The 22,814-nt window shown below is 43.5% G+C and overlaps 1 protein-coding gene across 2 annotated transcripts in view; it reads right to left on the bottom strand.

Moving 5' to 3' along the window:
* Window positions 1-22,814, bottom strand: part of KCNQ4 (potassium voltage-gated channel subfamily Q member 4) — a 138,613-nt gene that overhangs the window by 26,193 nt on the left and 89,606 nt on the right. Inside the window, exons 3-7 of one of the 2 annotated variants that reach the window (XM_081962804.1) lie at window positions 16,734-16,860; window positions 14,357-14,532; window positions 10,581-10,706; window positions 8,598-8,708; window positions 7,369-7,464 (exon numbers count right to left, since the gene is read on the bottom strand). In XM_081962804.1, coding sequence (XP_081818930.1) covers window positions 7,369-7,464; window positions 8,598-8,708; window positions 10,581-10,706; window positions 14,357-14,532; window positions 16,734-16,860 — 636 coding nt within the window. The remainder of the gene's footprint in view (window positions 1-7,368; window positions 7,465-8,597; window positions 8,709-10,580; window positions 10,707-14,356; window positions 14,533-16,733; window positions 16,861-22,814) is intronic. The other variant, XM_081962805.1, reaches the window with a different exon arrangement.

Below are 22,814 nucleotides of genomic sequence, written 5' to 3'. Positions count from 1 at the left end.
TGGATCGTGGACCCCAATCCCAGTCCTTGCGTTCCTGGTTTGATACATTTCCTTGGTGAAAGATCAACAAGGGAAGGCTCAGATGCGCCAAGGAACAAGGTTGTATGCGAGACAATTGTATAGTCAGAACGTGAATGAAGAGATTAAAAAGAATTTAATTAAAAGATTAAAAGCTTCAAATAAAAGCATAATGGCCTCAACTAGCTAAACCCTAACCCTGTCTATAAAATGCAAGCAGTATTTTCCCCAGTGAGCTCCTTCTTGTCATCATCAGTCATCCTTAAACACATCATAAGGGGAGTCTTACCAAGAAGTCAAATAAGTAAAGATGACAAAAATACAACTCGTAACTATGACAAATCTCAAAAGATGCAATAGCTTAAAGCAACGGCAGAATCCAGCTTCATGTCCCTTAGTAAATAGTACTTTAAAAAATCAGCATGAAATATTGCTATTGTTCTCTTTGCTGGTTTTTCTGTCGGTGTAGAGAAGTTAGGAGCAGGAAGAGAGTTGGAGGAAATAGTGAATTGGCACCAAAAGAAACAGAAATGATACAGTGATCATCATATAGACCTAGTGAAGACAGGGCTATCTTCACAAACCAGGATCCTGGTGCCTGGTGCTTTTTTCTCCCATTCTTCTAATCAGCATCCTCCTTATGGTGAATTAACCAGGTTGATCTTCTTCCTAATCTCGTCACTGTAAAACTTAGGCTATGACTTTGGTTAGAAGTGCTCATGAAATCATAGTTAAGAGGGAACGTGGTATCCATTGGCTAGGTTGATTGTCAGTAAGTATGTGAAACCAAATTAAATACTAGGAAGGGAAAGGGAATAAATATTATTGTGACACGTCTTGTAGTGGAGGGTAGAAATATCCACCAGATTGGGTATTTCTAAATCAAAAATCCACAGACTATAGTACACAGGTCAAAAGTGAAGACAAACTTTTTTCCCTTGAGTTTGACAAAATCTACATGACCTTGTTAATTATGGTGTTTTCTGAATTGGACTCAAACAAAACCCCTATTAAGTAGGGGTTATCACAGAGATGGGTGAAGTTGCTGCATCTCCTGAAGCTTTGCCCTACAACTCCCATCTTCCCAACCAACAAGACCAGAAAATCCTGCTTCATTTCATCAACATCACAACACTAGGCGGTCTTCATTTCACACCTCTTGGAGGACACGGGTCAAGACAAAAGCCATGGAGATGATTGGACCTGGGGTGTTCCACATATATAAACTCTATTAAGTTTCTTGGGGGGAGGGAAGCTGAGAGACAGATGTGATAACTAAGACATGTTTAGAAGCTGGAGAACTAAAGGAATCTGTGTCCACAGGTGACATGCCAAGCCATTTGTCAGGGAAGCCTCCTGAAGGTTCCTGAAGGCTCTGGAGGACGAAAAACGGCCCTAAGGACAAACCGGAAGTGACTCTGGTTTGCTCGTAGCAGGGGTGGGTTCCTGCCAGTTCTAACCTCTTCTATTGAAGAGGTTCCACAAATCTACCAAGCCGTTTAGAACCGGTTCCAGCTCCCTCCCCCCGCCCATCCGCATCACACTTGCCCCGCCCTCCGCTCACTGATTGGCTGTCTAAACCTTAAAGTCTTAAAGCTGTCAAGTTTGAACATTCCTGGGTTTTTTTTCTAAAGGGTTAGGGGTGCAAGGGTCTTGAAATTTGACAGCTTTAAGACTTGCACACTTCAATGCCAGAGTTTCTGAGCCAACATTTTGGTCGCTAAGCAAGAGCGTTGTTAGGTGAGTTTCACCACATTTTACAAGTTGGCCATGCCCACCCAGTCACATGACTGCCAAGCCATTCCCACCCAGTCACATGGCTGGCAAGCCACTCCCACCTGGTCACATGGCAGGCAAGCCATTCCCACAAAGCAGGCCACACCTACACCTAAATTGAAACCCACCATTGGCTCATAGGGTCGTTTTTTGCCCTCCTGAGCCTTCAGGGAAGCTCCTGAAGCCTCTGGATGGCCTCTGGGGAGGGGAGGCTGTTTTCGCCCTCCCCAGGCTCCTATAAAGCCTCTGGAGCCTGGAGAGGGTGAAAAAAGCATGCCAAAAAGGGGGGGGGAGCACTGGTCATGCACGCATACATGTTGGGGTTGTGCACATTGCATTATGGGTGTGGCACACCCGTGCAAGACCCCCCTGCACTCCTCCCGCTTTTGGCACAAGAGCCAAAAAAAGGTTCGCCATCACTGATCTAGGTCAATGTGAATAGAAACCCCTAATGGAGAACCATATCTATGTCTCTTCTTAGAAACATACCCTCTGCTTTGATTTTTGGGGCTTGTAAGTAGCAAGAGAGGAATTTGGAAGTATTCTGAGTGACAGAAGCAGATCACAGACTTTTTTGAGTCAAGGGGCAACATATTAGTGTCCTTTCCATGCCTTTGTTCCAGTTCTCTGTATGTTTATTTATGTGCTTATGCCACTTTTATACCACCAACTTGACACAACCGATCTCATTTCACAAAGCTATACAAAATCATAAAAACGTTATAAAAATTAATCTATTCTAGCCTGCACCAAATGGACATCTTCCTTCCTTTCCATAGTTCTGAAGAACAGCTCAGCTATTAACTGCCCTCTAAAAGGAGAGGGTACTGTTGTGTATCCAAGACCTAAGTTGGTCTTGGATTCTCTCTCTCTCTCTCTCTCTCTCTCTCTCTCTCTCTCTCTCTCTCTCTCTCTCTCTCTCTCTCTCTCTCTCTCTCTCTCTCTCCCTCCCTCCCTCCCTCCCTCCCTCCCTCCCTCCCTCTCTCTCATTGCAGCCATTCTAAATATGGAGCTGCTTCTGCTGAGTTTTTTCTGGCTGATTGAGGGAAGGTGGGGGGAACTCCATTAGAGATTAATTATCAAAGAGAAAGAGCAGGCAGGCCTATCCTGACCCTTCATCTGCTCTGGAAAAGAGGGCTGTGTGAATTGGCCAGCGGTATCAGATGGGCAGAGGACAGCATCCTCACTCAGGAAAGAGGAGGTCAGAGCTGTGTCCCTAAGATAGTTTTGTGTGCCAAAACAACTGCGTGCATCCCTTTTGTCTTGCCCACCATCCATTTCCAACTGTTGTTGGAGGCCTCTCAGCCCAGGAGTTGAATGGCAGGGCAAGTCTGCCAGAAGGAGACCTTTTGTTGCATGGATCCTCTGGACCACGGAGATAACGTGGTTTCAGAAGTTCCACCTTTCTGACCACAATAGTAAAGGAACCAATCCAGACAGGAGAATGATAGGGCAGAATATTGCCGGATCAGAAGTAATTCTTCAATATAGAGTGCAAAGCCAATGAAAGAGAAGCCAGAAAAGAAGATTTGGGTTTGAACTTGTGGCCGGGGAAGGGGCTGGAAAGGAGGTCATGGCTTAGGATGGGGCTGAGTGCTATATCTACTCCTGAACTGCACAAAGCATAACTCAAAGATGGAAGAATAAGTAAATACTCATGGATTGTGAAGGTGGCAGTGCTAATAGGCAATTTGACTTGCTTGACTAAGCCCCAAATCTCAACCAACAAATGCTCTGTCTTACACATTGGCAAAAAAATCAGAACACAAAATACAAACTGGGTGGATATGACCTCATCGATAACCCCCCACTCTTCCAAGGACCTTGAGGTACTCATCTCAAATGATCTAAGTGCCAGAGCCCACTGTAACAGCAAGGCATTAAGAGTTGTTAACCTATTCTTGCATAGCTTCTTCTCTGGTAATATTGAACTGCAAACAAGGGCATACAAAACCTTTGCTAGACCAATTCTCAACTACAACTCATCTGTCTGGAACCCGCACTGCATATCGGACATTAATACAATTGAGCAAGTCCAGAGGTATTTCATGAGAAGAGTCCTCCACTCCTCTGCTCGCAACAGAATCCCTTATGCCACCAGGCTTGAAATTTTGGGCTTAGACAACTTAGAACTTCGCCATCTTCGATCTGTAGTACATAAAATTATCTGCTACAAAGTCCTACCTGTCAATGTCAATTCAGCTTCAACTACAACAACACACGAGCACACTATAGACACAAAGTTATGGTAAACCGCTCCAAACTCGATTGCAAAAAATACGACTTCAGCAACAGAGTGGTTGACGCCTGGAATGCTCTACCTGACTCTGTGGTTTTTTCCCCAAACCCCCAAAACTTTAACCTTAGGTTGTCTACTGTTGACCCCACCCCATTCCTAAGAAGTCTTTAAGGGGCATGCATAAGCGCAGCAGCGTGCCTACCGTCCCTGTCCTAATATTCCCTTGTATTCATATTCATTTCATATATTCACAATCAAGTCTGTACTTATATCTGTTATCTAATTCATGCTTCACAAAATAAATAAATAAAGTAAATAAATAAATAAGGAGTGAACAACGGTTACTTTTAGAGAAGACTAGAAAGCCTTTATGGATTTTTTTTCTGCTGAAAATGGAGGAAAAAAGAAATTGGAGACTTTGGGATGTATTGATGAAAATGTTTGTTTGTGGGAAAAAGAGAACCACGATGTGCAATTGGTAACTGATGCAAAAAAGATTCTTTAGTTATCTTCCTTTTTCTTTTGTTATTGTCACTTGTTCTTTTGTTTTTTCTAACTTTCTTTTTTTTCTACTTTCTTCTTTATGTTTCCACAGCTTTCTAAATCTTATGTAAAATGTTCTCTTTATTAAAAAAAATGTTTTAAAAAAGAAGAAGCAAACTGCTAACTCAGGGTCTCAGCTACTTTTGGAGGAAGGCAGGGGGTCAGGATGACTTCCAAGGAAATTTTACAAATTTACTTGCTCAGCAGTAGAAGAGGATGCTTTGCAATTATTCTTCCAAATGCTGAAGAGGTTGTCAAAGAAAACAAAACAGTATTTTTTTTTAATTTGTGATGGTCATGTGATATATCTTTGATGATTTTTAAAAAATTTTTGCAGATTTTGCAAATGTCATCACTAAGCAAATAATTGAACGCGCTTCAGCATTAGGCTTATTAGACTTCTTTACAGGACCAAACCATAAGTTTAAAAATAAAGAACTGATTATCTATTTAATTTTAGCAGCAGCCCAAACAATAATGATGCAACATTGGAAAAGTCTACATAACGATTGAATTGTGGATTAGCAATGCCTCTCCAATTGCCACATTAGGAAAAAAAATATCAGATAAAGTAATGAGATTTCAGAGAAAGAAAATAGGTGGACAAAGGTCTGTTGGATATGTTGCCACCTTGAGTTATTTATAAAACTAATAAAAGTGGGATAGAAATAAATAAATAAATAAAACCCCACAGTTTTATTGGATTTTATGGTTTACATTAATAGCAATAGATTATGCCTTGGTGTACTCTTTATTTATGATAAAGGTAAAGGTAAAGGTTCCCCTAGCTAGTCATTCCTGACTCTAGGGGGCGGTGCTCATCTCCTTTTCAAAACCAAAGAGCCAGTGCTGTCCAAAGACATCTCCATGGTCATATGGCCGGCATGACTAAATGCCAAAGGCGCATGGAACACGGTTACCTTCCCACCAAAGGTGGTCCCTGCTGCTGAAGGTGTTCTCACTGGAAGGCTAAAAGCAGGATCTTTACTTAAGGTGGATAAAGGTGTTTGTGCAAGTGGGAAGAAATGGTAGAGCTTTCCCATGGCAATATGCAGAGGGGGTGGGGAATGGCTTTGAAGAACAGAAGAAAAGGTTGCCACCAAAGTAACAATCAAATTGAAACCAGGCCAAGAAATTAACGTGAGAAAACATCTGAGGCAAGCCCCCCCCCCCTTAATTTACATTGAAGGAGGTGGACAAGCACCAGGGGTAGCTTCCGAAAGTCACTACTGCTGGTTTGCTAGTGGGCACACCGCACGTGCGCACTTGATTTGCGCTGTACACCCATGCACAATACAATAAAAAATGTTCTGCATAGCCTTCTTTTTTACTCTCATCTACCTTGTAGGCAGGGGTGAAAATCAGCAGGTTCTGGAGAAGCGGTAGTGGAAATTTTGAGCAGTTCGGAGAACCGGCAAATACCATCCCTGGCTGGCCCCACCCCCATCTATTCTCTGCGTCCCGAGTCCCAGCTGATCGGGAGGAAATGGGGATTTGGCAGTAACCTTCCCCTGCCATGCCCACCAAGCCACGTCTACAGAACAGGTAGTAAAAAAAATTGAATTTTACCATTGCTTGTAGGGTTAACATGTGGGCAGTGGATCCTTCCCCAGGTCTGCCAGCAAAGAGGATAACTTATGTTTTACAGATGTGACTGGGTCTCCATCTCCTCCTGTAGTCCTATCCCAAGTACGAGATTCATGAATGAAAGAGCTATAAGAAAGTGTAAATCTGACCTATCAATCAAACCTAAACCTTTCAGTACAGGTAATAGATAGAGCCACATGCCTCTAGCATGTGCCAGCTGCCAACTGAACTGCTAAGAGAAGAAAGGAGCTTTGTCAATTCTCTTCTTCTGAAGAAAGCAAATTTTCATTCAAAGAAAGAGAATTGTGGCAGTGTACCTCATAAGTCGCACCAAAGAATGGAGGCCTTTGAACTCTGGTGCTGGAGAAGACTCCTGTGAGTCCCTTGGACTGCAAGGTGATCAAATTAGTCAGTCCTAGAGGAGATCCACCCTGACTGCTCTTTAGAAGTCCAGATCCTGAAGAGGAAACTCAAATACTTTGGCCACCTAATGAGAAGGAAGGACTCCCTGGAGAAGAGCCTCATGCTGGGAACGATGGAGGGCAGAAGAAGAAGGGGACGACAAAGAATGAGGTGGCTGGATGGAGTCACCAAAGCAGTCAGCGTGAACTTCAATGGACTCCAGAGGATGGTAGAGGACAGGAAGGCCTGGAGGAATGATGTCCATGGGGTTGCAATGGGTCAAACAGGATATCGCAACTAACAACAACTTCATAAGTCCAGGAAAGTAGGAAAATGAAATAAGGATAATTGAGTAAAACCTTATGGATATCTGCTATGCAATGTTTCTCAACCTGGACAACTTGAAGACATGTAGACTTCAGGCCCCAGAATTCCCCAGCCAGCCATGGTGTTTGGAGAATTCTGGGAACTGAAGTCCACACATCTTACAAGTTGCCAGGTTGAAAAACAATGTGCTAGAGAGCGCGAGAAAGGCCAACCACGCATTCAGACATTCATGTGTAGGCACATCATTATAGATGCAATACTTTGAAGAGGCTGTGCTTTTCCTAAATATACATGAGTTTGTTAATATAATCTGATAGTTATGGAATGGAGCTACAAAGCACAAACTTGCAATTGCTTGAGGAAAGAAACGTATTCAAACATTCCTTGGCTTCTAGCATTAAACACATTCTTTAAACATGGGAGGAAGGAGGAAAAAAGAGAGGGTGGGGAATCCAGAATCTTCCTTTCTTACTCACCTGGATCAAGTTTGCTGCAGGTGTTCTTCTCTTCTCGAAATGTTTTTGTCGATGTTGCTCTTGGACTTTGAGAGCAAACCCTGAGCCTAGAATTCCCTGTGTGAAAAAGACAAGCAACAACGGACCTTTCAAAACAGCAGTTAAGTTCGAACTAAAAAGAAGCTCTAAGAAATTGGGGAATTTGTACTATTTGTTGAGAGGTCAAATGTCTAAGCCAAAGGGATTCCCAATGCTTCAGCATCTTCTTGGGGGCTTAAAGACCTTCCAGATAGCCGGCTCATAAGGACAACCACTGCACAACTATGAAATTCTTCTCCTCCTCGTTTTTTTGAGGGGAAAAAAAGACCAAAACTACAGAGCAGCTAGCTAGCTAGACGGGAGACAGCCACTTTGGTACAGTGGTGAAGGCACCAGGCTAGAAACTGGGAGACTGTGAATTCTAGTCCCACTTTAGACACAAAGCCAGTTGGGTGTCCTTAAACCAGTAGCTTTCTCTCTCCATTAGAAAAGGGGGAAAGGGCAAACCATTTAAAAAAAACTTGCCAAGAAAATTGCAGAGATTTGTCCAAGTAATCTACAAGAATTGGACATTATTGAGAAAGCTAACTTGGGCTGATTTTTTAAAAAGCTAAGATGGCTCCAACTTGGTTACTCCTTGAGTGAGAGAGTTACCCCAAGACTATGGAGTACATTAGAAAGTTTAAAAAATATCCCAGAAGGAGATGAATGACAAACCATTAAACACATGCATTCGTGTAGTCACAGGGAATCAAATTCAAGGAGCCTTTTTTTCCTTTTCTCTAAGCGGCTCGGGGTTGTGTGATTCAGATCACAGCTTATTTTTTATCCCCAAACAACCTTATGAATTGAGTATAACAGAGACAAGGGGTGAAATTCAGCAGGTTCTAACAGGTTCTGGAGAACCAGTAGCGGAAATTTTGAGTAGTTCGGAGAACCAGCAAATACCACCTCTGGCTGGCCCCAGAGTGGGGAGGGAATGGAGATTTTGCAGTATCCTTCGAAATGTCAAACTGCCCACCTTTCTGATCGACAAGCTCAGTGACTTAGCCACTGAGCCCCTCATATGCTGATTAGTGTACATTAAAACACTTATACTAAAATGACTGTAATTGTTATTTTACAGTTACAGTTAAATAGTTATTTTAAGTCTAAGTTCTAAGTCTCCCTAGGGAGTCGAATGTTCTTCCTTCCTTCTCATGGGGACTCACCGCAGGAAGGGCAAAGAAGGAGATTCCCAGCAAGGCGAAGCAGGCTGTCAGCACCCGTCCCAGCCATGTTTTCGGAACCTTGTCCCCATAGCCGATAGTAGTGAGTGTGATCTGAAATCACAGAAGCAGATAATTTGTATAGGAATCTTCTGGGGGCTTCATTACAGCAGGCGAGGTAGCTAAATTTTGTGTTGCTGTTATGAAAGCAAGATATAATTGGTTAAAGACATATCCATCTTTGTTTTGAACATTTCTTTTGGTCCAGTACATCTTAACTAATAACTCATAAGGATAAGGTAAAGGTAAAGGTTCCCCTTGCACATATGTGCTAGTTATTCCCGACTTTAGGGGGCGCTGCTCATCTCCATTTCAAAGCTGAAGAGCCAGCGCTGTCCGAAGACGTCTCCGTGGTCATGTGGCCGGCATGACTAAATGCCAAAGGTGCACAGAACGCTGTTACCTTCCCACCAAAGGTGGTTCCTATTTTTTCTACTTGCATTTTTATGAGCTTTTGAACTGCTAGGTTGGCAGAAGCTGGGACAAGTAACCTGGAGCTCACTCGGTTACGCGGCGCTAGGGATTCGAACCGCTGAACTGCCGACCTTTCTGATTGACAAGCTCAGTGTCTAAGTCACTGAGCCACCATGTCCCACCTCTACCTCTACCTTTACTGTTCCTGATTCCTGTCCCAATTTATTTATCTGAATTAAAAATGTACCTGCATGGCACAGGGTTCTTGATAGGAAAAAAAGAAAAATATCTTACAAAGGAGATAACTCTCTTCCTGTTAGAGCAGGGGTCCCCAAACTTGGCAACTTTAAGACTTGTGGACTCCCAGAATTCTCCAGCCAGCATAGCTGCCAAGTTTGCTAAAGTTGCCAAGTTTGAAGACCTCTGTGTTAGAGAATGACAATGCTAACTGCCTGTTGGGTTGCAGCCTTTCCATTTACCGTATTTTTCAGAGTATAAGACACACCTTTTCCCCCCTAAAAGCGGGTGAAAATTTGGGTGCGTCTTGTACACTGAATGTAGCCCCACCCACCGGCCCCAACCCTTTGGACTTTGCCTCCCAGCAATTTACCTCCTTGCAGCAAACCGAGAAAATGGAGCTTGTGGAGGCTGCAATAGGCTATAACAATCTCTGCAGCCTGAAACAGCTGATAATCGGGAGGTACTTAAAGTGAAAGTGAAATTTGCTGTTTGCTCCACGAGGCAAAATGCTGGGAGGCACATGCAGATTTTTTTTTCTTGTGCTAATCTGTCTGTTTGCTGTTTGCTGCAAGGAGGTAAGTCAATAACTGTAAATGCCTATAGAATGTTCAAATTTTTAGACTTATTTTTTAAAGACTGCTTTATTATTGTTCTAGACAACTTAACAAAATGAAAAAGCTTTTTAAAATAAAAGTTTGATCTGAAGAGGCCCAGTGCTATTGTATCTTCTTTTAAATAGCAGAGAATAACATATACTTCCAGAAAGCACATCAGTTTTAACAGCATCTGTACAAGTACAGTCTGAAATGTAACACTACAGTGTATATTGTCTGTGTTGTTTGCTGTTTTGAAGCAGATTCCCCCCCCCTCCTTGTTTTCCTCTCCAAAAGCTAGGTGTGTCTTATACTTCGGAGCATCTTATCCGCCGAAAAATACGGTACACGGTTTGTCTCCCAGTCAAGCTGTCTATCTCATTTCCATATCTTGAAGATCAGCCATCCGCAGCTTGATCTTCTCCTGATGTGTTGGGACATCAACTCAGCATTGGAGGCATCTCCAGGAGTTCCAGTTCCAACACAACCAGAGGTCTCAAATTGGGACACAGATATCCAATTCATACCGGACATCTTGATGGCCCCAAATCAATCCTGTGTCAATCCTCATGTTTTTGATGGCTTCCTACTATTCATTCCCATGTCAGTTCATTCTTAGGTTTTCAGTTCTTCCTCTTGCTAAGCTAAGATTTTGTTTAAAGAGGGGAGGCGCACTTACCGTACCCCACCACAGGGAGTCTGCATAGGTGAGAAAATCATCATTGGCATCTTTTTCCACCAGGTAAACCAGGAAAGAGGAAAAGATAAGGACAAGGAACCCAATGTACCATGCTGTGATCAGCTCCTGCCAGAGTCCACCAGAGAAAAGGAGATTTCAGCAACAGAAACCAAGAGAGAGGACAGAAACCTGCCTATGGCTCATCGCCATTGTCCCTGAACTCAAAACCCATTGTATAGCTCTCCTTCCTCCCATGTCACCCACACAGCAGCACCCTTGTAAGGCAGCTTGATCTACAGGCAGTCCTCGACTTACAACAGTTTATTTAGTGACCATTCAAACAGCACTGAAAAAAAGGGACTCATGACCTTTTTTCACAGTTACACCCTCTGTAGCAGCCCCATGATTGTGTGATCAAAATTTGGATGCTCGGCAACTGGTTCATACTTATGATGGTTGCAATGTCCCAAGGTCATGTGATCCCCTTTTGCGACCTTTTCAGAGGTAGGATTCAGCAGGTTCTGACCAGTTTTGGAGAACCGGTAGCATAAATTTTGAAAAGTTCAGAGAACCGGCAAATACCACCTCTGGTTGGCCCCACCCCCATCTAATCTCTGCCTCCCGAGTCCCAGCTGATCGAGAAGAAATGGAGACTTTGCAGTATCCTTCCCCTGGAGTGGGGAGGGAATGGGGATTTTGCAGTATCCTTCCCCCAGGAGTGGGGAGGGAATGGAGATTTTGCAGTATCCTTCCCCCAGGAGTGGGGAGGGAATGGGGATTTTGCAGTATCTTTCCCCTGGAGTTGGGAGGGAATGGGGATTTTACAGTATCCTTCCCCTGAAGGTCATAAAATGGGGCAAAATCTACTTAATACATCTCTCACTTAACAACAGAAATTTGGAGCTCTCTTGTGGGTCATAAGTCAAGGACTACCTGTACCAAGCTGTAAATGCACTCAAGCTTTTCTAGTCCTGTTCACCAATTTCTCCACTCCACCACCCTGGCCTATTGGAAAAACTAAGGAAATACCAAAGGCTTCACCAAAGTTCAGTTTGCATACCTGAAAGGTAAGGGAACAAAGGAGCTAATAAACCCCATTTCACCTCTATTTTCCTACACTGAGTTCATGCATTTGCAGGTAGATAAGATGCCAGGAGAAGTGACAGGGTTATTGGACAGCTAGGTGGAGTTGGGAATTGGACATGAATGCCAACTGATTGACCCTGTCTCCTTTCATCCCTCATACTAATAAAATGATTGATGATACAGGGTTAAATAAAAATGCCACAAGGGTCACTTTATTTATTTGTTTTAAAAGGAGCATCGGCCTGAATCATGGAACATTCTTGTATTATTACAGACACACACACACACACGCACACACACACACACCTGGTGATTCCCTGGGGCATTTGAGTATTGCAAGCTTTCCCTAGGGAGCTCTAATGTTGCTTGCTCTACTTTCATCTGTCCGTTTCTAATTGACTCCACTTTGTAGAGACTGTCACACTTATGGAGAGGCCCTATCAGACCTGCACAACACTTGCACAATCCCTGCTCAGTACAGGTTTTCTAGTTGAGCTTTCTCAAGGTGATGCAATAACTGCATGTCCATCTTTTCGGGGTCCCAGACAGTGGTGGGATTCAGCCGGTTCGCACCTATTTGGAAGGACTGGTTGTTAACTGTCTAAGCAGTTTGGAGAATCGGTTGTTGGAAGAAATCTCCTTTTGTTTTTTCCCACTTTACAGGGCTAATCCTGTAAGGAAGGCAGGAAGGAAACATTCTGGTGTTGTTTCTAGCCTGATCTTTATTGCCCTGCTTACAGAAACTGCCTCTCCGGTTCACCCTTATTACATTGCAACAGCTAAGGTGAAGTGCTCATCGACGTGAATGACATTGAGTTGTCCACACCCACACAGTCACATGACCACCAAGCCCCGCCTACCCAACTGGTCATTAGGGCAGAGAACTGGTTGTTAAATTATTTGAATCCCACCACTGGTCCTAGAGAACCACTGGATGTTTTCTACCACACACCTAGAAATGCACAGCCCAGGCATGGGGATGTCTAGTTCTGACAAAGGAACACCAAATACAAGCTGGGCGGATATGGCCTCGTAGACGATCCTCACGCTGTCAAGGACCTGGGAGTACTCATCTCAAACGATCTAAGTGCCAGAGCTCCCTGTAACAGCATTGCCAAAAAGGCATTAAGAGTTGTCAACCTAATCTTGCAAAGCTTCTTCTCCAGTAATATTGTACTGCAAACTAGGGTATATAAAACCTTTGCTAGACCAATTCTTGAATACAGCTCGTCTGCCTGGAATCCACACTGTATATCGGGTATTAATACAATTGAGAGAGTCCAGAGGTATTTCGCAATAAGAGTCCTCCACTCCTCTGCTCACAATAGAATCCCTTATGCCACCAGGCTTGAAATTGTGGGCTTGGACAACCTATAACTATGCCACCTATGGTCTGACCTAAGCGTAGTACACAAAATTATCTACCACAATGTCCTACTTATCAATGACTACTTCAGCTTCAACTGCAATAATACATGAGTATACAATAGATACAAACTCAAAGTAAACTGCTCCAAACTCAATTGCAAAAAACGTAACTTCAGCAACAGAGTGGTCAATGCCTGGAAAGCTCTACCTGACTCTGTTGTTACATCCTCAAACCCGCATAACTTAAACCTAAGACTGTCCACTGTTGACCTCACCCCATTCCTAAGAGGTCTGTAAGGGGCCTGAATAAGCACATCAGAGTGCCTAACATCCCTTCCTACTGTCTTCATTTATTAGTACCCATTTACTGTGTTCATATTTATGTTTATACTTACACCTGTTACCTTTTACATGTTTGACAAACTAACTAACTAACTAAAATAAAATAAATAAATATGCACGCAGAGATTGAAGTCTTTTTTCTCCTGCTCTTTCGTAGTGGATTTTTTTTTCTATTTTACTCCTGCTGGCTGACTGGTGGCAACTGGCCTGTGTTTCCAAAATGGTTCTCTTGTGTAGTCCCCATCTTCTGCTTTGCCAACTCCAACCATCATCTGCCAACCTAACTGGAGATTATCAATGAGAAGGGAGCCCAAAGAGGAACACAGTCATTCAAAAGACAGACAGTCCCATGCGCAAGAGATCCATGGGTTGCATGCAACAATAACTTTTAAAACCAACTCATGAAGCCATTGTTTCTTTCTTTATAGCCTAATAAGGGCTGGAATTGCTAACTGGGAAACACTGAGTGTCAAATGAACAAAAAAAATGGAGTATGGGAAGTATCTTGTCAGATGAGGATGGCGATAACACTTTTTTTTTAAAGCATTCTGGAAAAGAGCATAATAGGTTGGCCTAAATATGAGCATGAAGAGTCCTGCTGGAAAAAAGAAAGTCTCTGTGTCATTTTGCTGTAGAACTTGCTGCTTCCTGATCTCAGTGTGGAATCATGGGGAATGCTTTGCACTGGTGGCCCTCCAGAGCTCTATGGAACTACATTTCCCAGCAGCCCTTGGCCAGTGTAGCCAACAGTATCTCTGGAAACTCTGGAAAGCTATTGGTCCTCCAGTCTTCTCTGCTTTTACACAATAACTTCTGGGATGAAGCAGATATAGGGAGAATCCCGTTGTGTTCAGTCCTTTCAATTCCCTGCCATTCCCTCTCCCAAAATGGAAATAGAATAAGAAGCAAGTGTCTTTATTTCCATCTCTGAGAGCAGATTCCTGTGCCTTGCTTGGGCTGGTAGGCCTCCATGGACTCACCTTGCTATGGGCATAGACCACTGAGCCAAGAAGCTTCCAAGTACCGCCACGGCGGTCCATGCGCACCATGCGTAAGATCTGCAGGAAGCGCATGCTGCGTAGGGCCGAGGTAGCAAAGATGTTCCCCTGGGTACCAGCTGCAATGACGGCCAGAGAAGCAATAAAGACGATGAAATCTGAAGCACAGGAAGAGAAAGGAAAGAGAGGGCGACTTACAATCTGTGGTCTAAGCCGTAGCTTGATGGGTGCATTGCCCAGACATCAGTTCCTCGGGTGCAAAGCAAAGAAACCAACCTTTAAACAAGAGCTAAAGTCACCATTCGATCAAGCAAACCCTTACACTTGTTGTCTTCTATGGGAGTTGTCCTCTATAAAGATGGTGCCTCTGAGTTATAAAAACAGATGAAAAACATGGTGTTCTCCACAATACGAGGTTGCTCCTCTGTGCCATTTGGGTGTTTCTGAAATCCCTAGGGAACCTTAAAATATAGATTAGCTTGGTGGACCTAAGTATCAGGCAAGGATTCAAAATCAATAGTCAAAAACAACGGTGGTCTGAAATAGCGTTAGGGGATCTACAGAACCATGGCTAGTCAGAAGGAAAATGGCAGCTGGGAGATGAAAGGCACCGTCCCTATAATCGTATCACAGAGTAGAGGTATCTGAGATGACATCAAGGTTTTTGCACAACAAAAACATTCAATCTTCTAAAACCTCTTTGGAGTTAAAGGCTGGGTAGAAATAGGCTTGAGAATTATGCACATAACTATCAGAAGGACAAACCCAGGCTTGAGAAGGAGATAATTCACTTGATCTTGGGGGGGACAGGTGTGTTTCTGGCATCCAGGCTTTTCTGATGACCACAGCCGGTTCGGACCAATTTGGGCAAACCAGTAGCGCCGATGATCAGTTGGTCCCCCTCACCCACACCGACCTATCCTGTCCTTTATTTCCTGCTCTCTAGCTCATTCCCATCATGCAACACAGCTGATTCCCCCTTGCTGTTCTACTTACTGTTGCTGGCTTGGAAAATAAGCAGCTGAGCTTCTAAATCCTCCATTTTCAGTGCTGTGTGCAAGCGCTTTAGGCGCGTGCAAAGCACATGCTCACCGAACCGGTTGTTAAACCCGCAACATCTCACCACTGACCACAGCAATAGGGAGAAGGTGTCTTCCCATCCTGGCCCCAAAATATCCTGCTCCCAGCCCATTCCACCTATTTTCTCTGATTTAAAGAGAACATGGAATCAATTCTTCTTCAAGCACCACTTCCTGGAGGATTCATGGATAAGCTATGTCAGTGTTTTAGAGACAATACAGAAGTGGTTTCCCTCAACTTCTTTGTCTAACCTTTAGACTTGATATTCCCTGGTCCTGTCCCAGCCAAGTCCCAAATCGATCCAAACCCATTTAGTTCCTATGGGGACCAAGTTGGCCAAATGCTACTTTGAGTCTGCTGCTCAAATGGAAAAAGTGGTCAGATGCCTGTTTCAGCTTATACAAACTCCATGATCTGCATAGTTCAGATGACTTTGAGTGAAGCAGATTCAAGTGATAATAGCTTACATATCTGCAGGGCACAGAAGAAACTCTGCAAGGATGGACTTTCCAGGTGTTGCTGAATTTAAACACAAGCAGCTGTTTCAAATAATTGGAAATAACTGGAGTTGAAATGTTACATACTTTGAAGTCATCAGCCTAGAAGTACCTTACATACCTGGAAGTCATCATGCTAAGTGTCTATAGTAAGCATTGAGCTGTAGTTTTTATTTAGGTAAAGGTAAAGGTTCCCCTTGCACATATGCGCTAGTCGTTCCTGACTCTAGGGGGCTGTGCTCATCTCTGTTTCGAAGCCGGAGCCAGCACTGTCTGAAGACATCTCCAAGGTCATATGGCCAGCATGACTAAACACCCAAGGGGCATGGAATGCTGTTACCTTCCCACCAAGGCGGTTCCTATTTTTCTACTTGCATTTTTAAATGCTTTCCAACTGATAGGTTGGCAGAAGCTGGGACAAGTAATGGGAGCTCACTCCATTATGTGGTGCTAAGGATTTGAACTGCTGAACTGCCGACCTTTCTGATCAACAAGCTCAGTGTCTTAGCTACTGAGCCACCGCGTCCCCTAGTTTTTATTTAAGGGTTGTGTTTATCAATATGTGGTTCGATGCATTGAGTGCATCCAGAAAACAAGACAACCCCATGTGTTGTGTGAATGTAACCAATATGAGTCAACAACTACAAATGACAGTTGCACAGCTGTCTGGAGTACAAAATAATGGGACTTTTCCCATTCTCATTCCTCCTCTTCCCCCCAATAATGATGGGGCATATCAAGAATCCTTCTGACATGCCTCTTTGTTTCCATCAGATGCTTACCAATGACACAAAAGGGTTTGCGGGCAAATCGGAAACGGCCTTGCCATCCTCGATAGCGACAGCAGCAGCCCGCCGACCAGACACGGACAATGTATTCCACTCCAAAAACAACAATCATGACAAATTCCTACAAGGAGAAAAGAAAGGCAGAAAAAAACCAATGTGAGATATATATATTTTTTGCATGGAGGGTGAGCAGAAAGAGTGGTCACAATCGCCCCAATTTACTTGAAGCACTTTAAAACAAGAAATGTGTAGCCAGAACAGCAGGTCCAACAGCGTTTTTCAACCTTGGCCACTTTCAGATGTGTGAACTTCAACTCCCAGAATTCCCCAGCCGGCATACAAATAACATCCCAGAATTCCCCAGCCGGCATACAAACGACACCACTAGGAACACTAATACTTATTGCAAAGAAGACCCTGGGGAACTACTCGTATACTTTTCCAGGAAAAATCCATGGAATCACCAAGGGTCAAGCTGGACTTGAGGAAATTATGTCTACCTTGTTTTAGAATCTAATTGTTTGCCACCCAATTAACTGGGATTAGAACTCCCAATCCTTACAGCCATTGCTTAAACCAGGGGTGTCCAAACTTGGGAACTTTAAGACTTGTGGACTTCAACTCCCAGAATTCCCCAGCCAGCTGGCTGGGGAATTCTGGGAGTTGAAGTCCACAAGTCTTAAAGTTCCCAAGTTTGGACACCCCTGGCTTAAACCCTCACCATTAATGAGAGGATGAGCTACTGCAGTGGTACGCAACCTTAAACACTCAAAGAGCCATTCGGATTCGTTTCCCACAGAAAAGAAAAGAGCGGGAGCCACGAAACCTACCAGGGGTCCAAAAGCTCAATAAATCACGAGCTGGAAGGTGTCACACATTGGTGGTTGTGATACATATTTTGAGCGACAGGGAGCCGCAGCAGAGGGATGAAAGAGCCACATGTGGCTCCAGAGCCGCGGATTGCCTACTCCTGAGCTATTGTAATGGTGTGTGGGAGTGGCCTTGGGAGACAGGGAAGAGCTACAGTTGGGTGAATTGTTAAATAAGAGGCTACCTAGTCCTCAGAGGGAATGTGGATGTAGCAAACCTCTCAGGAGGGGGTCTCCCTAGTTTCTTGGGCTGTAAAGTCAAAGAGGGAGGGTTGTACTTTCAGACCAGCAAGATTCTGTTAAACCAGGGGTCCCCAAACTTGGCAACTTTAAGACTTGTGGACTTCAACTCCCAGAATTCTCCAGCCAGCTTACATGACACTTACATGAATTCTGGTTAAGCAAATATGCTTCCATTCAGTAACTGTTCCCCCTAATAGAGAGCTCGTCTAAACAAGCCTTGTTTCAAAGTCATGGGCAATTAGAGGAATTAATTCTTTAAAGTTGCATAGGGCCACGTCAAGTTATTTAAACCATCTGAATTACCGCAAGGAAAATCTGGAGTGCCTAACATTGCCAAAATGGCAAGATATTCAATGAAAACATCTTTTGAGTTCACTAATTGGTTCAAATGTGTTAGCACATTTAAAACTTCTGGATGGGGCTGTTTCTAAATTGCCCAGAATCACTTCTAAACAGTTATATAAATTAAATTAGATAGATAGATAGATAGATAGATAGATAGATAGATAGATAGATAGATAGATAGATAGATAGATAGATAGACAGACAGACAGACAGACAGACAGACAGACAGACAGACAGACAGACAGACAGACAGACAGACAGACACACACACACACACACACAGAGAGAGACAATTGTAGATGATAGATAGATAGATATGGATGTGTAGGTAGATAGGCAGGCAGGCAGGCAGGCAGGCAGGCAGGCAGGCAGGCAAACAGACAGACAGACAGACAGACAGACAGACATGGATGGATGGATGGATAGATAGATAGATAGATAGATAGATAGATAGATAGATAGATAGATAGATAGATAGATAGATAGATAGATAGATAGATAGATAGATAGATAGGCAGGCAGGCAGGCAGGCAGGCAGGCAAGCAGGCAGGCAGGCAGGCAGGCAGGCAGGCAGGCAGGCAGGCAGGCAGGCAGGCAGGCAGGCAGGCAGGCAGACAGACAGACAGACAGACAGACATACAAATATAGACAGACAGACATACAAATGTAGACAGACAGATGATAAATAGATAGATGATAGATAGATAGATAGATAGATAGATAGATAGATAGATAGATAGATAGATAGATAGATATAAATAGATAAGAGACATACATACATACAGACAGACAGACAGATAGATTGATAGACAGACAGATTCCAAATTGGCAATATATTTTAATTAAAAAATTAAAATATTGCTAAGGAATTATTTGCAAGAATTTTGGAATAAAGAACAGGACTGCTCCATATTAACAAATCAGTGGCAAATATTCTTATAGACTATTTGGAATGTTTTTTATCATAAGGTGAAACTAATTCAAACAAAAAAAATGTTTTTCACATTACCCTTATGAGAGCTTTTTAAAGGCCTGGTTATCGACCTGAGATAGTCCAGGCAGAAAGCACCAGAACAAATCCTAGTCCTATCTTTATTGTAGAGTTATAATAACAGAATCGAAGTATTTCTCTCATCCTTTCTTTTTACTCTCTGGAAAAATAGAGAGAGGCCCTTCTGAAATGTTTCCCATCAGGGGTGGGATTCAACATTTTTTACTACCAGTTCTGTGGGCATGGCTTGGTGGGCATGGCAGGGGAAGGATACTGCAAAATCTCCATTCCCTCCCCACTCCAGGGGAAGGTTACTGCAAAATCCCCATTCCCTCCCCCCTCCAGGGGAAGGTTACTGCAAAATCTCCATTCCCTCCCCACTCCAGGGGAAGGTTACTGCAAAATCCCTTTTTCCTCTCCACTTCAGGGGAAGGTTACTGCAAAATCCCCATTTCCTCCCCACTCCAGGGGAAGGTTACTGCAAAGTCTCCATTTCCTCTCGATCAGCTGGGACTCGGGAAGAGATGGGGGCAGGGCCAGTCAGTGGTGGTATTTGCCAGTTCTCCAAACTACCCAAAATTTCTGCTACCGGTTCTCCACAACTGGTCAGAACCTCCTGAATACCACCTCTGTTTCCCACACCCTCACCTCTTCTGTGGATGATATATATTTTGCATGCCAGTTGTCCAGTTTGTGACTCTTTCTTCCATCTCCCAAGGTTATTGCCCCATATCATTACACAACTCCCTTATTATTGAAAAGTGTAAATGGCTGACAGGAGACTTACTCATATGAGATGGGCCTGTCCCAACATTGCCCTGTTTCAATTCAAAATCCATCCGTGAGTTCAGCTGGTCAAAAAATATCAATACCTTCAAAGATGTGAATGTACTTTTGAATTACTAACGAAAGACTTATGGATGCATTACTATAGGGAGACTTGAGCATTTAATTGAACAGTGGGGGGTTGAGGGCAGGAGTGGGGCTTACTGTTCAATGTCGTAATGACAGTGTGAGTCCAAATTTAATATCCAGGATGGTTAATACAGGCTTGTTTTTTGTTGACAAAATGACTCTTTATTGATGTAGCACAAAGACGAATCAATATTGTTCAGTGTGCTGAAGGTTTAAGCATGCCTTGAAAAATTAGGCAGAATAATTTCCCATATGTAACCAATGTGATGATTTTGCTGTTTCCCTTTTAACTTTTCTCCCTCGTCCTGCCACATCTGTCTGCCATTCTCTTCTTTCTTTTCCTTTTGAAAACATTTTTCTAGATTTTTAAGGTAGCAAACAAACTAAAAAGATAAAGAGGAAAGATATTCTACCTTTGGATATCAAAGGCTGGGGGAATTAACCACAAGGAAAACATGTGAATTTCACAACCCATTTAACAGATTTAACAGAGTTGGAAGGGACCTTATAGGTCATCTAGTCCAATACCCCCCCCCCCCGCTCAAGCAGGAGACCCTACTCCATTTCTGACAAATGGCAGTCCAATCTCTTCTTGAAAGTCTCAAGTGATGAAGCTCCCACAACTTCTGAAGGCAACTTCTGTTCCATTGGTTGATTGTTCTCACTGTCAGAAAGCTCCTCCTTATTTCCAGGTTGAATCTCTCCTTGGTCAGTTTCCATCCATTATTTTTGTCTGGCCTTCAGGTGCTTTGGAGAATAGCTTGACCCCCTCCTCTCTGTGGCAGCCCCTCAAATATTGGAAGAGTGCTATCATGTCTCCCTTGGTCTTCCTCTTCCCTAGACTAGCCATGCCCAGTTCCTGTAACCATTCTTCATATGTTTTAGTCTCCAGTCCCCTAATCAACCTGGTTGCTCTTCTCTGTAATGTTTCTAGAGTCTCAACTTTTTTTTATAGTGTGGTGACCAAACCTGGATGCAGTACTTTAGGTACTAGGTACAAATGCAGTACATTTGCCCATTTCCAAAGAAATTCAGCAATATGAATTTCCGCTGACTTGGAAAAACTTGTCACGGAGAAAGATCAGATAAAATTCTACTTCTGTTCTTCTTATCAAGGAACTCTCTCCTCTCTCTTCTTCTCTTTTATAGTTGCCACCGTGGTGTTAATGACCCAGCATTTTGACCAGACCGCATAGAGGCCACAATCAGAAACGAGGACTCCAAAAGGGCAGGATGGCATAGGGAGCTGTTTGCTAAATATAAATGTGCTCTTGCGACTCATTGATCTTCCCCACACAAAGGCTGGACCTCAGCAAAGACATCTTTGGAGCAAAGGGTGGCATTTCATGCTGCTGCTGCAAATTTACTTTTGAGCAGACATTTTGGGGACACGTCAGGAGAAAACGTGGCATGCAAAGGCCTCCATGGATGCAACGTTCCCTGGGGAACAATTTGCTCTCCTGATGGGGCCTTTTCAAATGTTACCTGGGGCTAATACCAACTGTGACTTGCCCTCCCTTGAATCCCCTGGAAGTTGTGAATGCTCACTCGGGTAAACTGCTCAAGGTAAATGGGAGGCTACAAAGGATGGATAGCTCAGGTCCAATGAGACACAAAGTGACCATTTAAGGTCTGGAAGAGACCATTGGAGAGAAGGGGGGAACAGTGTGGTGGCTCGCCAGTGGCCAGTGGAGCTGGCAGCAGATTCGGACAGTGAAGAGGTTGGGGAGGAACATGGGTCAGTCCTGGAGTCTGGGGAAGGCTCTCATGAGGGCTCTGTGTTGGAGGCAGAGAGGGGGCCAGAGCCATATGCCAGTTATCAGCTGCCTTCAGAGTCAGACATCAGTGAGGCAGAAGAACAGCTGGCGCCTGTTCCCAGTGTGTGCATGTGCAGAGTTGCCAGATGAAGGGAACAGCTAAAGAACAGGGGTCGACTTGGGTGTAAGGCCACAGGTGGATGATGAACGGCCCCTCCAAGAGGAGGTAAAAGAGGAGCAAAAGGGAAGTGGAATTGCAGGAGACAATTAGTTCGCTTAATTCATTTGTGACTCTGGGAGACTCCTTGCCAAGTTTTGCAGATATCGACCTGGCAGCTCTCCAAGCCAGGTAAGGTCTGTGACTGTAAATCCTCTCTTGAAAGACTTTGCTGGATGTGAAGGAGCAGAATTCACAGTCAATTAATAAAAAGGGGTTTTGGTCAGTAGAAGAAGTCTATACTTCCTGCTCTTGGGAAGCCTCAGTCAGAACAAACAGAAGAAGACAAGAGAGTTGAAGGAGAATCCATAACAACTGAGAGTTCAACTGTCTTGTTCCAGAGTTCTCCTTCTTATCTGGTTAGTCAATACAGTCCAGGTTTAAGGATGATGGGAGATGGATTCTAAATCAAGGATCAATCAATCTATCCTTTTGAAGACAGCATTAAATTGATGCACTCAATCCAGAAACCAATTTTGCAATTTTCCATCCTCTCAGGCTCGTCTGGCATCCTTTTTTATGTCTTTCCAGGATCAAGAGTTTCTCTTCTCTTCTGTGTTTCCAGTTATTCCTCAGTTCTTTGTCACAGGTTAACGCAAAGATCTGAGGCTATTATATACTATTTCTGTATATGCATAATCTGATTATTTTGAGTAACGGATGCTTCCTATTATTTTTCATTCTTAATGGAGACCTCTTCCTAGTCATACCTGAAGCTGCTGCGCATTAAGGTAGGAT

The sequence above is a fragment of the Natrix helvetica genome (genome assembly GCF_964273705.1).
Source record: "Natrix helvetica genome assembly, chromosome: 9".
Classification (NCBI taxonomy): Eukaryota; Metazoa; Chordata; class Lepidosauria; order Squamata; family Natricidae; genus Natrix; species Natrix helvetica.
Note: the sequence above shows the minus strand (reverse complement) of the source record. Positions and strands in the feature narration are given on the sequence as shown.